General features: G+C 41.6%; 5 protein-coding genes across 5 annotated transcripts; 2 read left to right on the top strand and 3 right to left on the bottom strand.

The window, feature by feature from the left end:
- Positions 1–137: 137 nt before the first annotated feature.
- On the bottom strand, positions 138–881 carry EAE98_010630 (uncharacterized protein; the record flags this gene model as incomplete). The annotated part of the gene is made up of 1 exon (XM_038958251.1): positions 138–881. The coding sequence occupies one exon, from the start codon at positions 879–881 to the stop codon at positions 138–140; it is 744 nt and encodes a 247-aa protein (XP_038805435.1).
- Positions 882–1,717: 836 nt separating this feature from the next.
- On the bottom strand, positions 1,718–3,012 carry EAE98_010629 (uncharacterized protein; the record flags this gene model as incomplete). Its single annotated transcript, XM_038958250.1, has 6 exons — positions 1,718–1,870; positions 1,937–2,145; positions 2,254–2,562; positions 2,643–2,802; positions 2,857–2,905; positions 2,975–3,012. The coding sequence occupies 6 exons, from the start codon at positions 3,010–3,012 to the stop codon at positions 1,718–1,720; spliced, it is 918 nt and encodes a 305-aa protein (XP_038805434.1).
- A 2,219-nt stretch (positions 3,013–5,231) lies between these two features.
- EAE98_010628 (uncharacterized protein) lies at positions 5,232–6,483 on the top strand (the record flags this gene model as incomplete). The annotated part of the gene is made up of 2 exons (XM_038958249.1): positions 5,232–5,433; positions 5,501–6,483. The coding sequence occupies 2 exons, from the start codon at positions 5,232–5,234 to the stop codon at positions 6,481–6,483; spliced, it is 1,185 nt and encodes a 394-aa protein (XP_038805433.1).
- A 1,943-nt stretch (positions 6,484–8,426) lies between these two features.
- Positions 8,427–11,696, bottom strand: EAE98_010627 (uncharacterized protein). Its single transcript, XM_038958248.1, has 4 exons — positions 11,462–11,696; positions 10,059–11,400; positions 9,646–9,960; positions 8,427–9,594 (listed from the first exon to the last, which is right to left on the bottom strand). Exons 2-4 carry the CDS (start codon positions 10,222–10,224, stop codon positions 8,993–8,995), a joined length of 1,083 nt encoding a protein of 360 aa, XP_038805432.1. The 5' UTR covers positions 10,225–11,400; positions 11,462–11,696; the 3' UTR covers positions 8,427–8,992.
- A 1,239-nt stretch (positions 11,697–12,935) lies between these two features.
- On the top strand, positions 12,936–14,883 carry EAE98_010626 (uncharacterized protein; the record flags this gene model as incomplete). Its single annotated transcript, XM_038958247.1, has 2 exons — positions 12,936–13,202; positions 13,462–14,883. The coding sequence occupies 2 exons, from the start codon at positions 12,936–12,938 to the stop codon at positions 14,881–14,883; spliced, it is 1,689 nt and encodes a 562-aa protein (XP_038805431.1).
- Positions 14,884–16,610: the final 1,727 nt, after the last annotated feature.

Raw genomic sequence — 16,610 nt, 5'->3', positions numbered from 1 at the left:
CCCAGAAATCCTACCATCAACCAAACCAAGCACAACCTCCCGGTCCTTCGTGTCACACAGACTATGGATATAGGAACTATACACAGTTCAAAGAAGCCAAAGCCCCAATTTACTCCCGCTATCTTCCTCGTCTATCCTCAATCATTCCTAGCTTCTCGAATCCTCTCCATTCTCTCCTCCTCCCCCTCCCCAATCCTCATCCAAACAGCTTCCTGAAACTCTCTCAGCACACTCGAACTCCTCCGCCAATTCTCCACATAACTTTTCGTATCCCCTATATGATCCTCACCCAACACATCCCACAATCTCCCCATCTTCGCCATCGCATCAACCAAAGCCTCTCTAACCCCCGAACCCTCCCTCGTCATCCCATAAATCTCCCCCACCTCCTCCCTCGTCGGAATCCCCGGACAGTACTTCCTCTCCCCCAAACATTTCTCAATCCTAGCCAACGTACTCTCACACGCCGCCTCCATCTCAAAATATGCAGCATACTTATACACTTTACACCAAGCCACCAAACACCCTGTATGTCGCTCAAAATCAGACGTCGGACACCCAAGTTCATTTCCATACATATATCCCACCAGATGGGCTATCGCATCAATGGCGTAAAAGTGTTCCGAATCGATATCAGTATCCTCGCCATCCTTATCTTGGATTTTAAAAGTGATGCTTCGCGCGTGAGAATTCGCGTTCCATGCTCTGGCAAAGAGTCTAGAGGCGTTGATAGCGATGTCTTTGGGGACTTCAAAGACGTGCGAGCGCACCGTGATGTAGATACTCTTAGATTCTTCATTATTCGGATCATGTTCAGCTAACTCGGAGATGCGGCGGGCTTCTGCTGTGGATTCGACTTCGGCCGGTAGATCAGGAGTCATTGTTGGCGGTGGAGTGTTTCTTCGGGGAGAGTGCCTTTTCTCGTCATGCAGGATTTGGGGATTTGAAATAAGCAAACTGTTTGCAGGGATTTTCGATGCGAGTCTTGGTTTTTGGAGATAAGATGAAGACTTGCTGTACTAGCCGCGGAAAGTAGTGTGGTGCTTGAAGGTGAGAGGAAATAAGTTGTCTTGGGTAACGCTTGTCATGATATTTGTGGTAACTCGCGCAAGTGAATGTTTTAGAGCCTGCGAGAAAACTATCGTGCCGATGTTTTGACGAAAGGATCTATGTGGCATAGGATCTCTTTACTAGAGTAGATCATCTGGCAATATGGTAATGTAGCTAAATTTTTGTAGAAGTATCAGGCAATGAACTCTTTGGCACGGGGAGGAAGGGGAGGGTTACCAGTGGTTTCTTTTCTGTGGTTTTATTCTTATTATCATTTCCGATTTCTTTGTAAAAGCTTCTTTAATCAGCTAAACAATTGTATTATAATGTAATATAACATAAATGTTAAGTTAACATCACGCAATGAGCATTTCGATGCCAGGGGAGGGCCACAAGCGCTCTAAAATGACATGTGTAAAGCACACCCGGATTGAGATCAATGATTGAGCCTTGTGGAGAATTGTTTCTATGTCTTGCAAGTATATTTGGATGAAGATAGAGAGAGCTACATCTTTCGACACCCACTAGTTCTACGGCATATAGCAAATGAAGCAAGTAAACATAATAGAAGCTGGCACCGCGACCACAATCATCTCCGCGAGGCTGAAGATATCTCTGACCTCCCGTTTGATATGTATTATCTCAATCCATCTCGTACTTGATATTCCTACTCTGGATCGCACAGGTTGCATTCCATCATCGCAGATCCCATAACCAGATTAAAGACATCAAGTTCTTCCATCTTTTCCTCATCTCCTGGGTGAGAGCAATCCATGAACGGAATCGCACATGATTTGTGTCCTTTGTGTGCCTGACCAGTCTGCATGGTAAACAGAGGTAGTTAGCTAGACATCTCGTCCAAGATAGAAGACTAGCTGAGACTTACAGGGTGTACGTGAAAGTGACAGGGGCAGAGCTTAGATCTATGAAGCATACTAAAACTCTCGTTTGAGTTCCATGGTTCCGCAACTTCCTTTGAACGTCGACCCATCAGATGGAAGTTTCTGGAAACCCATCTAAGCATTCCTTGGAAGTATCCAGGAAGGACAATGCAGTTCGTCATCACTTCTTGCCGAAGCTTAGTGCAACCACGATCTAGATTGGTACAATGTTAGTGGTCGTGCAGATAGATGTAATCCAATGGCAAGAGGATAAAAGTCCGAATACCAGCGGAAAAATTTAGGAAAAATGGATTGTGCTTACCCATATGCATGACCGTACTTGCAATACAAAATTCTCGCAGGGTGGAATCCGACTTCGTCTCTTGCCAAATTTGGGCTGCAAGACCGGGTCCGAAGACAGTTCCAAACTCAAGATAACCATCTTGAATGGCGTCGATGGTTCGATTCATCAAATTATGAATTTCCCATCTTTCGGCAAGTGAGTATAGACTGACCAGAGTTTTAAGGCTTCCATTGAACTCTTCGAGGAGCTCTGACTCAAGACGACCAATTTCTACCAGAGATGGTTGGCTTTTGACGTATATCTTGGTTCGAGGCTTTTGAACGGTGCCTGTTTGTGAAGATGTTTGTAAGTCATATGCACATTAAATGATTTTCAAACAACGCGCTTGCGATAGGCATAGAACATACCGTTGTAAGCCCAATCAACAAAAAGTTTGAAGACCTTGGGATTCTCATCATTGAGGAAGATCAATCCTTGTTGTCCAGCCATGGTGTCGAATAGTTTGTTGGACTCAAAGTAAGTGGTACATTGCTGAAGTATAGTCTTGTGAACAGTGAAGGTTTGACGCTGGAAGTTGATTAAAAAAGGCAATATGCTGAGAGATGAAACAAGGATATATACCGAGTTACCAATGCCAACGTTGACACTCATAGTCTCATTGCCTAAGTGCCTGCGTATGTCAACTCATATCCTACCATTTTCAAGCAGGAAGCAATTGACTATAGAGATAATCACTTACTTGAGAAACTTGTTAGGCTTTGGACTATGGCAAGACATGTTGAATGGATCTATAGCAGCGGTGAAATTGTAGATCGTATGCGGGTCTTGTGAAATGTGCTCTTGAACACCACAAAGAACGGACTTTGAACGTGAAAGGTATGTATGGAAGAAAGCCTGAGAAATGTAATCAGATCTCACTTGATTTAAAGTCAAGTCCTATATTGTGCGACCGTCTTGACGAGGAAATTCTGTTGATCAATAGAAGATTTAATGAAGAGAAGAAAGGAAGAAAAGAATGGGGAGAGAAGAGTGTAATGTACTTTCATTGAAGTTGCCAATTGGAAGTAAAAGTAAACAAAGTGTAAGTGTTTGAAGAAACGCAAGATATTGTCACGTGTATCAGGCAGCATTCAAGACTTCGAGCACAAACGAGGACGGAGGACACGCCAATGTGACTGGAGGAAGGAGCGATTGAGTAGGTATTCAAAACTTCCTTTACCATTGAACTACCAGCTATTTAGCAGGTAACAGTTACTTACTGTGTCAAAGTAGTAGTTCTACATCGTTCATGTCATCGACGATTGTATTCGTAGAGGCTTCGTCAATCAAACTATGAATGTATGCATCCCTCTACTCCGATGAACAGATTGCTAGGTGTCTTCTGTCTCAATCATATATGTAAAAGACATATGAGATGACTAGTAAGCTTGCCTTTTATCTGCATAGAACTACTAGTTATTCTCTAGGTACCTCATCAGCAGTACTCATCGAGAGCCATTGCACGTGAAAAAAAGGAGAAACCATTTCATTCAAGACAAAGCTCGATCTGGGTTTCCACCGCTGTCTGAAAATTCTCTAAGTGATGCTTTGTATCAGAAACAAAGAGTTGATGAAATTGCATGGGATGAGTGCCATTCTCACAATCTTCGCTGTCCTCGGTGGGCGTTGTCGATTTGAGGTGTGCCTCGCTGTATGAAAGACCTCCGGAATAAATCCATTCAACGAGTGATCCGAAGGATTAGTGATGTCGCCGAATATAAAGCTAGACTTTCTCGTCCATATGATTCGCAATGATCTTATCCTTGAACATTTACGATGCGCTCACAGAATGACTTTTCGCGTACCAAGCGTTCTTTTTCACCCGGTCTAGCGACGACCTGAAGCATGTTCCAATCATTGACATACTTTCCGTAATTAGCATTATGCATGTTACATATCCGTTCCACTCGTTCTCAGCTGATCTGAACACCTGACCAAAAGCACTGATTCTTACATTTGCTTTCCTTGTTTTTGCAACGCGCACTGGAAAACCCCGCCAAGTCGAAGCCTCCCGAAACGGCTTTCGGTTCATGGTATCGAACAGACAAACCGGCTATCTGCTTCGGCTATCTATATCGGCTGCTTTTGGATGCACATTAGGAAAGAGTGTATGACTAGCCTTGAATGTATATCCCACTAAGAAATGAGCATTGATGGCCAGAAGGACCCTAGTTAAATAGAAAAATTCGGGAGATTATACCAAGTTGCTGAAAATAAGAAGACGTGTAGGAAGCAATCTGCCAGGTCGGTAGATAATCCTGCTTGAATGTCCGTATCAATACTACCTCCCGAAACACATCCGAAGTATAACAAGAAGAAGCATCAATATCTCGAAATATTTAGCCAGTCTTAGGTCAATCCAGAGTTGGACAAGGTTCCGTTTTGGGTACAATCATGGTAGGTAGGTACTGAGAGAATCCGCCATTGTCAGTCTACACTGCTAGTATCACGCTAGTTATCTTATAGCCGATCACCTCACCACCCAAAATTGTTCTTAGTATCCAGATTGTCATTGCGTTTATAGTGCTGAACTTCAATATTTATATGATAGCCTCTATTTTTTTCCTAGGGTCAGTTACTCGTCGGGCCGGAAAGTATGGAACGAGATTCAACCGTTGTGGGGAAGCTCCTTAGTACTCGAAAGAGGCATAAATCATTCATATCGCGCTGAAAGCAGTAGGGGCTTCAATATAAGCAAACCATTCAGTTGATTCTTTCCTCCAAATCTCCATTTAATATAGTGGAACTGAAAGAAGCAGTAGATTCTATTGGCCCCTTGATACCGATATCGCTAAGCGTATCTACCGTCTAGCGCCGGAGTTGCAGAGCGACCCCATCTCTAACTTATTAACCTTGAGCCTTGAAACCAAATGTTAACAATAATCAAAAAGACCAGAGTACTCGTACCACCATCACTTTCCCGTGCAATATCACAAACATACAAGAACCCAGGCATCATGATAAAAAAATGGCATTCCCAAGAACACTATCGAGTTCGGGCATTTGATCCTCGCCTTTCCGACGGCACCCTAGTGACTCCCAAAGATGTCCAATACAATAAAGACAGTGGCACGTCCTACTTTGAATATCCCGAAGCCGATTTTGTGTCTCACGAAACCGGAGTTTACTCCCCAAGAGCATTCGTGGTAGCAGTTGATGGTGCTTGTCCTGGCAATGGAACCACACGGGCTGAAAAATCCTCCTTTGGCGTGTTTTTTTGGTCCAGACTCGCCTCTTAATACTTATGGTACTATTGCTCGACCATCTGGAGAAAAACATACGAACAACTACTCAGAGTTAATGGCCATACTCCATGCACTCGAGCTCCTTAAACATCATAGCGGATTACGAAATTATATCTCCGAACACCCCCTCTTAATTCACCATTCGTTTAGAGTAGACGTCATCATCATTACGGATTCCAAGTTCGTACATAGCTGTCTTACCTCGTGGCTTCCAATCTGGTTGAAGAACGGATTCAGGACAGTAGAGGGGAACTCAGTGGCAAATAAAGATCTCATTTTACGCATCCATCACATGATCGAGCTACTTTCAGATAATGTTGATATCCAACTCTGGCATGTTGGAAGGGAGCATAATCGAGATGCGGACGAACTGGCTGTTCGAGCACTTCGTACTCAGACTACAAACCAGGTACAAGATATTGCCTCATCAAGTCTTCGTACTCAGACTACAAACCAGGCACAAGATATTGCCTCATCAAGTCTTCAACACTTCAGATCTGGGATTATCCACCGTGCTCCTCGAATGATACATTTGGCGCATGAGATCGGGATTTTTCCTCAAAATAACTGCATGGAGATGGGTTTGGGAGGAATAATCATGTCCATGGTATTAGCTGGAAAAGATCGTGGAGCAAACTTCAAGACTCTCTTTGGACCCGAATACAGGAGTGATAGTTTGTACGTTATGTATCGAAAACTCGGCCGTGCAGTTCTTTACCTTTCTCTAGATGAGCCTGGCCACTATTCATATCCTGATAGTGTCATCTGGACGGCTAGGAGTACATCCATGTACCAATTTGCAGGCAAACATCCTCGACCGATTGACACATACGAGGCAAGAAAGCTACGAGAATGGTGTATTGACAGTCGATTGTTCTCGGATGGGAAACTTCTCACTTTGCTGTTGGAACTTATACATACGATTCGATTAACATTCGGTCTTGATGTCAGTCTCGGAAGTTAAATTTTACACCAATGGATGGAGTCCCATCATTTCAATGGAATCATCTGATGTCTAGATTGCCAGATACTTTTTTCGTCACCAGAACTTCACATTTATCTGCTTTCTTGCTACGATACATTTCGACATGGATCTCAACTATCCGAAGGATGTTTTCTTGCTAGGACGCCAGTATTACATACCCCAGGAGATCAAAATTGTACTCTCTTACCACCTCCTGAATGTTCGTCCCCTTCTTCGACAATAATACTATTAGTACCCCTCCTGAGTGCTCTTTCCCTACTTGAACACTGATACCATCAGTACCCTGCCTACACCAACTCTCTACTTGCTATACCATCCCACAGTTTCAGGCTACACGATTCATCCAGCAAGCGTAGATCGCGATTTTCGCTCTAAAAGAAGAAGGATAAAGAGGAGAGATGGACTCAGACTCCAATCTCCAATCTCCACGCGCAGAGAGAGAATTACACATACTACCCTACCATTTCAAATCTCTCCAGCAATAGAAATTCGACAAAAATATACGTTCCCTGAGTAATCCATTCGAGGATTGGAGTAAACCATTGCGTCGAGGTTTTTGTCAAAGGTATTCTTATGTGGAAGGGTGATATGAATAAGTCAGATGATATGGTTATGTAGTGTATGTGCTGTATTAATCTCAACCAACCACAATTCATCTCTTCATCCACTTTTTATCCTACGGAATCTTGACAAATCCAACGACCCAAGATGTTCCAAAACACACAGCTCGTTTTCTTATATGTCACCCCCCCTCATTCCTCCTCATTCCTTCTCATCCCCGCTCCTCGTTTCCTCCACGCCCCCTTCCAAATCCCCTCCCCTTCTAAATCCCCTCCCCTTCTAAATCCCCTCCCCTTCTAAATCCCCTCCCCTTCTAAATCCCCTCCCCTTCTAAATCCCCTCCCCTTCCAACTCCCTCCTTATCAGTGCTGCACAAACCACCATCCTCCATCCCCCATCCCCGACTTACAGTCTGACACAACACCTCTCCCTCCTTCTCGCTCCAAAGTATCTCGCTATTTCTAAATTCGGCATACCAGGTAAATATCCTTCATACATACCTAGTCTCCCATAGTGATTTGTACTAAACCCCAAACAATTCATCAAAACCAAAACTAAAGCATATGGATTCCTTCTTTCTTTATATCCATCCATCCACTCATCCATTAGAATTCCCACGCAAATAAATATAATAATTCGACAATGAGCAGATAAATAAAGTAAGAGGGAAAGGAGATAATATATGTATTTTTAAATCTCGCTAATGAGTTTGAATAATATATATATATATATATATATACCTACCTAGTATACATATACACACATATATATATATACACATCTAGATAGGTCCCTATGAAATAATATATTAATATAAATCCCAATCCTAATCCCAATTCAGTATTTAAGTCTATATAGAAAGAATATAAGAATATTTATTCCTTTTATATATATACATACATATACATACATATACATACATATACATACATATACATACATATACATACATATACATACATATACATACATATACATACATATACATACATATACATACATATACATACATATCCATATATATCCATACACCCATCCACCATCCACCCATACACCCATCCACCCATCCACCCATACACCCATCCACCCATCCACCCATACACCCATCCACCCATCCACCCATACACCCATCCACCCATACACCCATCCACCCATCCACCCATACACCCATCCACCCATCCACCCATCCATAAAATCCGCTCAAACCTCTAAATAATAAATTCCTCACTACACTCTAGATCTAGAAAATATCAAATCTTCCACATCCGTACAAAGTATATACGATATATATATCTTTGCATGGAGCCTTCCGACTTGCTACCCTCTCCCCACTCCCCCGAACCCTGATACCCCGATATCAATTCACAATATGAGTCGGATCACTCCCATTTAAAATATAAAACATAGAATATGAATCATGGAACCACCCTGACATGTACATCCAAAAAAATATCGAAAAACTTCACACCCCTTGTCTTCTCTAATAAGTAGGTATACAAATGCACCCAAATATCCAATTCCCTCATCACGTATCTCATAGCAGATACGCTAGAGTCATAGTGCCAAAAGATGAAGAGGTATTTCTCATTAAGATTATCTAGCCCGTCTTCCCAACCATCTATGTCAAACTCCATTAAACATTATTCCCACTCGCACGAACTGCCATCTGTTAGGGTATCCGATGCTACGACTGCGGCTCGATGATCATATCTATCGCTGGTCGAATGTGACTAGTAGATTCGAGTGATCGACGAGGTTGAGTGTATCTCGAATCTTTAGTTGTTTCCGGAGATTCAGAGTTCTTGAGTTTCAGAATGCAGCCTGCAATAATGAAAACAGGCTTTGCTAATATCGAATACCCAACTCATTCAAATTTCTCATCAGACACTCTCTCCAGCCGGTAGTATCAAAAGTAATTCCACACAACTCAAATCTTTCTCGACAACAGACACTCGTCAACCGGTTGTTTCAATTCCTTCTTTTCTTCACCACAATACCACCCCTCATCAACCAATTCCTGTTCTTTCTTCCTCCACGAAGAATATTTACTAGCCGATTTATAGTCGAGATCTCCCAAACGAGCTTCTACAACCTGTGAATTTTTATCCATACGAATGTATAACGAACAATCTCTGAGGGTCATGGCCACGCAAAGTTCATGCGATGCCTTTTCCGACTTCAACGATCCTTTACCATCATACTCTGTTTGGAGATCGCGAAGCCGTTTTAACAACGGATTTTCGTGGATCCATTTTGCAAGTGATTGAACGGCAGGGGATTCACGAGTTTTGTGTAATATGTGTGAAGCGGATGCCTCATAGTTTGCAAACTTTAACTTGGGGTGGTCATCGGTAAGTTTGAGTGGACAGAGATATGATTGAAGATCAGTATTTTTTCTTTCTTCTCCAAAAGCAATCCGACGTGCGTGAAGTGCACAAGTACGACATCTTATGGCTTGAGATGGCATTTCATGGGATGGAGAGAGCCATTTTGGCTTAAATTCTACGACGGTTTCTTGTAATGATTTCCCTGTGAATTTATCAATATACGCGGCGACAAAAGATAAAACTATCAACTTACTGGGTGTCATATCTGTTACCAAAAGACCATAATCGTCTTTCGCTAAGAAGGTACCACTTTGTGCTCTTGAACGATAAAATTTCCCTTTGGGTGGTGGGGCGAGATGGTTCGGGGTAGTTGTACCACCGGGATTATCAAAACGTCTGAGATCGGTGTTTAATCCAGGAATCACGTTGAGATGACCGATGTAGACCAACTCTTGGGTAACTAATTGTTCTGGTTCGAATAGGGGTAAGATATATCCGAGCCATTGCTGATGGGAATCTGAAGTTGGGGCTGTAGTGGGAACATCTTTCCGAAGACGTAATAATTTTCCTGGAAACCGTTTAGGACCATGGTGATATTATAGCGTTAAAGTATGAAGATACATTGTTTCATACAATTTGTAGCAAAGGAAGTGTAGAAAAAATTACCAGAGAGATATTCTAATTCTTGATGACCCTTGTCCAGTTCGGCAATGTCTTGTGATCCTGGATCAAGCGTGATTTGATATATAACATTTGCAGCCCCTTCTGCAAGAACTTTGATACTGATATGGCTGTTGGGGAGACGATAAGGTTGAAGTGATAAAGTATTCATTATTATTGGATTTATATCAAAATAATTTGAATGGAAAATTGGGGGAAAGATGACTGAGAAATGACTGAGCTGAGGAATGAGTGGAACAAGTGAAGAATAGAAACCGGATTGGGTCTTATGAAATAACTGGAACGAATGAAACTTACTAAGTAATGCGTCATATCAGGGTTCTTCCGTTCACCGTAATCAAAATTTGGCTTAAGCGCAAATGACGCTTGGACTTTTAGTGGTGGAGGAAAAGACCAGCTGAGTCAAGAAGTTGGGATGAAGTGGTTGGTATGAATGTATGGGAGAAAAGATAATGGTCTATAGGGAAATGGATGGGAAAGGAATCTCAGTAAAAGAGTTCGAATGGGATGGAGATGGAGATGGAATCAAATAATGGTGGGAATACATCTCGAGGTACAATAATAATATTACCTAGCAGTGGTAATATAAAAGTTCGTAGGTATTGAATCGAACTCCCTAGTATATTGAGCATTTGGACTTGAAGACCGTATGATGTGAAGGCCCGCAGAATAACGTTGAGACTCTCAAATTGAGCTCAGTCATTCCCCATGGATCAAATGTCATCTCGACTAGACTAGAGACCAAGGAAAAGAAGTGAGATTGAATGAGATGGCTGGCTATTATGATGGTGAGAGAACATGAAATGCTATCATCATATTCACATATGAAAGCTTGAGTGTGTGAGTGAGACATGTAGATTCATAGACCTGGTATCACGGGAGAAGATGGAGGATGAAGAAGATGAGGGTGAAGAAGATGTCTTCTCCACTTTGTTCCTATGTTTCTGGCAGAGTCGCCCTTCAACGGGATAGAAATCTCGGTGTTATTGATGTTGTGATTTGAAACCGAGATCTGTAATACGATAGTGTATACTGTATTCATGCTGCAAATCACATAATAATAACAACACTTCATAGCTTCTCCGCAAATCCCCATGTACCCCCGAGGTTGGCGATAGTTGAAGGAATGACTTTGAAGAGAAATGATAAGAAAGCTGCATGAACAGAGATGTTGGGCTAGATTTGCTATAGAACTTTCTACATGATTGAGTATCCATGTTCGTTTGAAGAGTCAAGGGAGGGGGAGGTGAGAAGACGAGGAAAGGTGGAGATGCGGAGTATGAGATGGACTACATCAAACTAAGGTCTCTTGACTGAGAAGCGATATCTGATGAATGTCAGTGACTTTCCATTCCATATACCCAGGACTCGTAGATATCTTTGAATACTTTTGATAACTGGGGGTAATGAGTGTATTGTTACCAATTCATCCCATATATCGAGGATGGAAGTGTTGATGATCAGATGAAGTAAGACAGATGCTGATCAGTGTGTAAGGTTGTAATAAAAGTCCGATGTCAATCAAACATACATGGGACGAAAGGAACGGGGGGGGGGATGTGAGAGAGAGAATATTAATGAATATCAATATGCATAATCAATTAATTATGCAAGGAAATTGACCTGATGAACATCGGACAAATGATGAGAAACAGTAACGATGATTTTCCGGGATGGGGTCATGGAATAGAAATTATGATCCAATTTCCGGGAAATTCCTTGTTGGGTTTTCAATCGAAATTTCTTTCTTTTTTTCGATTTATTTTCTATTTATTATTTGTTTACGAGGTGACAGGAGGGGCTCGGGAGTCGGGAGGCCGAGGAGAGAAGGAAGAGAAAATAAGAGGGAAATCTATGGTTCACCAGTTCTGGGTCTCATATTATTAATCAATGGGAGTGGGTGAGTGGTCAGAGCACATTTGAGTCTGTGAGTTGAGGTGAAGTGTGAATCCAGTGAAGGGAAGGAAAGTGAAGTGAGGGGAAAGAAGTGAAAATCAAAAATATATGATGACGAAAGTTAAAAGAGAAGAGAGAAGTCGGGGATTTAAGATATTGCTGTCATGGTCATGGTAAATAGATCAATATTGAAGATGTAATATATATACCTAGTATATATCCAATATATACCTAGTATATATCTAGATAATACCCATTACTATAATCATGTATGATATATAACACACAATATCGTAGGATACAATATACAATGGTTACCACAAGAAGAAACCACTCGTATATGGATTGTGATTCTCTATCGTCGTATCAAATGCATTTCCGGACATCGGAAAAATGGGATTCAAATTCCATCCACAGTCAACAGGGTTCATACGGTTACAGGAAGCGAGCTACAAGAAAATCCAGCGAGGGAGAAATGCGGAATGAAAAATTTATTAACTCGGACTGGGTAAGCAAGAGGAGCTTCACTATCACTTTTTATATTCAGGAACCATATCTTGTCCTCTCATATACACACACACATATATACACACACACACATACATACACGAAACAAGAACATTGAATATTCATCTCATCATCACGTTCATATTCATATTCATATTCATATCATAAAATTCAATCCCTTCATCCTCTTCTCTTCCTCTTTCCTTCTTTATCAAAACTAAGAGGATTAGCATCAACCCGTTACGTCACACGATCATCAAATCCATCCATCCATCAAAAGCCTTTTTTTGCTCGCACGATCAAATCCATCAAAAATATCCTTCGACTCGACATCTCCTTCTGTGAAGCTCCAGTAAGCTCAAATCAATCACAAACTTCATCGACATCGACCAGACCTCCTCGAACGACCTACTCTTGCGTAGGAACGTTTTGATCGTCGACATCTAATGTCATATCAAGATGGCTTTCAATTTTAACTGGTCGCCTCTCACGGCCGATGCGGAATTTTATCAAAGAGCTCAAGAGATGCTCACGGCAGCTCTCAATAAATCTCCCAAGCCTCCCATCATAAAAGATGATATCCTCGTCAACGAATTAAATTTGGGTTCGGTCCCGCCAGATTTGGAAATATTGGAGATTGGGGATTTGGCAGAAGATAGATTTAGGGGAATCTTCAAGATGTGCTATTCTGGAGACGCTTTCTTGACTTTGAAAACAAGAGTTCAGGTACGTTGATTGTCGTCTTTTTCGTCGCTGTCGTCGCTGTTGTCGCTGTCGTCGTCGTTACATTTCCCATTTTACCTATTCCGCATAAACCTTTATTCTCCCACTTTTGTTGAAACCTTTTATCGAACGATAAGTGAGTTGTCATTGCAGAATTATCGACGCGCATAGAGGGGAAATCGCCTTTTAATTTCACCACTTGACTTGCATATCGCACATGCTTGACACAAACCTATAATGCATAGCTAATATATCAATCTAGGCTAATCCGCTCAACAATCATTTGTTCTCGAAACCTTCATTCACATCTCCACAACCCCTCGCCGCAGATGCGGGGCTCACCATCCCTTTACAAATTACTTTGTCGGATATCAAATTATCGGCTTTCATCATTGTGGTATTTTCAAAGTCAAAGGGATTAACCTTGGTCTTTCGAAATGATCCCCTCGAATCCCTCAAGGTCTCCTCTACCTTTGACTCGATACCGTTCATTAAGGATTATTTACAGAAGGAAATCGAGCAACAGTTGAGGACTTTGATGATGGATGAACTGCCTGCCATTATTCACAGATTGTCATTGAGATTATGGTGTCCAGAATATAGAGCAAAAGAAGATCAAGAGATGGCCGAAGCGGCAAAGAAAGCGAAAGACGAGGTAGCCGTAGATCCATTTGCAAGTCCACCACAAGATGCCGTCGATGCCCGTGGAAATGTTCTAGATGCGACTGAGATTTCCAATTTATCATTGGATGGTGGATCAGAGATTCATTCCTTGTTCTCACAAAAGAACTTACTTCGATTAGCGGCACTTACCAATTCTCATCGAACATTGTCACTCTTCACTCCTTCTATCCGAGACGCGGTATTTCGAGCATGGGCACCTTCTGAAAGAGGGGATTCGGCTGGAACTACCACACCGGCAACTCCATCTCTTCATAGGCCTCAATCATCGCTCGGAGGTCAGAGTACAACTTATACATTCTCGAATAGAAACTCCGATGATGGTCACGGTGGAATACCATCTAGACCATCTCTGGTCAATATGAATTCGGCCACAACAGGATTAAGTCTGGGTGCAAATCGAGGTTCACGATCACATCCTACGAGGAAGAAGAAGAATAGAGTGGTGAACTTGAGGAAACCCAAAACTACGGATAGTGAGAGTGGCGAAAGCGAGTCTGCTTCGACGACTACAGCATCCGAATCAACAGTCTCATCTCGTATTCCAGAGGAGCCAGAAGATCTTCCAGTTACTCCGCCATCTGGAAAGGTCCGATTCAACAGCATTGATCTTGGAGACTCACCAAAGAAACTTCAACCATCTCGTTCTATGACACCCGAACAAGTCAAAATGGATCAAGTTCCAACACTCACTGTGGAACCTTCTACTCCAATCAATACGCAACAACAGAAGCGTCCCGCTTATAATCAGTCAGCGTTCACTTCGTACACTCCAGAAAAGTCCGCAACCACTCCACCACATACACCATTCTCATATCCACATGGACTTCACTTCTCGACAACCGAATCACCATCCGGAATTCTCGAACAAGCTTGGATTATGAAGATGGCTTCTGAACTTGCTCGTCGTCAACATGACGACAAAGCAGCTCGTCAAGGTTTCTGGTCTACATCAAGCAATGGAGATGATGCTCCCCCAGCCTATGAACCAAAAGCCTTGTAATGTAGGCTTATTACACTCAATTTAACCCGTGTATAACACCTCGACTCTTTCCTTTGTCAATCATTTCACAGGAGTTTTATGGGAACAATTACGGACTTACGAACACTCCACTCTTTTGTGTTTTTGGAAGTACCTAATATTGATAAAAACTTTGGTGCTGCGATTTAGCGACTTTACTTTTTTTTTTTTTTTTTTTTTTGCTGGCAAAAGATATGCTGTACCTCATGGGAGGTTTGGCATAATTTGCATGTTTGGATTTTGGAATGGGTTGGGTTAGGCAGGAAAGGGGATCGTATATCAATATTCTGGGTGGTTTCGGTGGTAGGTACACAAAAGTTGGTTCTTGAGGATTGTTTCGTTGTGAGCGATTTGGTTGCTTAGGGGTTGTTGAGTCCTGATTTTCGAATGAGGTTTTGTGTGGGTTAATGTGAAAAGGGGGAGAAGTGGAAGTTTTGAATTTTATATACACACGGGACTTTACGATTCCTTTCCTTGCAAATCGTTTTGAGCGATACTTTTCGCCTCCAGCTACTCACGAATTTCTTTTGTCTTTGCCACCTTGAAGACACCTTTCTTGTTTCGGTGCCGATTGTATGATCATTTTAGAGATGAGACTTTTGGGGAGAAAGATTGAAGAGATGAGATAGATAGAGTACAATTATACCGAGATCTATGTTTATTCGTTTTATGTGTTTGAGAGTTGTGATGTTGTGAATGTTAAGTGAGGTGAATTACATTTGTTGTGATTGAATTTGCAATCACAGAATAAGTGTTCCGGGTTTATAGATCATAGATCTGATATGGAATATCTGATATCTGATATCTAGGGAGTTAGGGAGTTAGGGAATCCAATTATCTGGACTCGGGACTGCATAGATATGTATAGTTTAGTGATTAGAAATTTTGGAATATTGAAAGAGGGAGGTTTTGGGGGATGAGAGGGAGATGGGATGGGATGGGATGGGATGGGATGGGATGGGATGGGATGGGATGGGAGGGAGATTGAAGGAGGGAGATTGGAGGAGGGAGATGAGGATTTGATATTCTAATATTCTGATACCCGAACAATCTCTATTCTTATATTGTGTATTGTGTGTGGTGTGGGTTGCCAATGGATTAGATTAGATTAGATTGGATTGGATTAGATTGGTGAGCTAGTAGGAAGGCGAGCTGGCGAGCTAGTATATTGATTAATAGGTGTATGTACTATGTGGTATGTGGTATATAGCATATAGCATGTAGTCATAAATAAGTTGGTGTGCTGATTGATAGATAGATATACTTATTACTATCTGTCTAGCTAGTAAGCGGATGAGTACCGGTAGATGAGTGAGTGAGTGAGTGAGTGAGTGAGTAAGTAGAGAAACAAACTAATGTGCAGGTATTGCCCTGAGACAGCTTAGTGTGTGGATGTGCGGATGGGATACTGGAAGTTGATGTGTGACTGACAGTGTAGGCAATAGTATACTACAGTGAAACTGTGGCGCGTATTAGTATATTGATATTGCAGCTAGTACGTATAGAAAGGAGGTTATACTATTCTTGTATATATTTATATGCCTAAAGAATACTAGCAATATACTGAAATACTGGAATCCAATACAAAATATATACATTCCTATTCTAATTAGGCTAGAAATAAGGGATTCTCATTCAATTTGAAATAAGGAATGGAATTTTATTATCTAATATGAATAGAAATCTCTTTTTTTTAGTTTAGTTTAGAT

The sequence above is a fragment of the Botrytis deweyae genome (assembly GCF_014898535.1).
Source record: "Botrytis deweyae strain B1 chromosome Unknown BDEW_038, whole genome shotgun sequence".
Lineage (NCBI taxonomy): Eukaryota > Fungi > Ascomycota > Leotiomycetes > Helotiales > Sclerotiniaceae > Botrytis > Botrytis deweyae.
Note: the sequence above shows the minus strand (reverse complement) of the source record. Positions and strands in the feature narration are given on the sequence as shown.

What these genes read in the sequence shown, in the direction of transcription:
- EAE98_010627 (XM_038958248.1), bottom strand. Translation starts at nt 10,224, where the DNA reads ATGAATACTTTATCACTTCAACCTTATCGTCTCCCCAACAGCCATATC. An exon ending in AGAATTAGAATATCTCTCTG is followed by an intron (nt 9,961 to 10,058) that starts GTAATTTTTTCT and finishes AACGGTTTCCAG; the next exon opens with GAAAATTATTACGTCTTCGG. An exon ending in GGTAACAGATATGACACCCA is followed by an intron (nt 9,595 to 9,645) that starts GTAAGTTGATAG and finishes ATAAATTCACAG; the next exon opens with GGAAATCATTACAAGAAACC.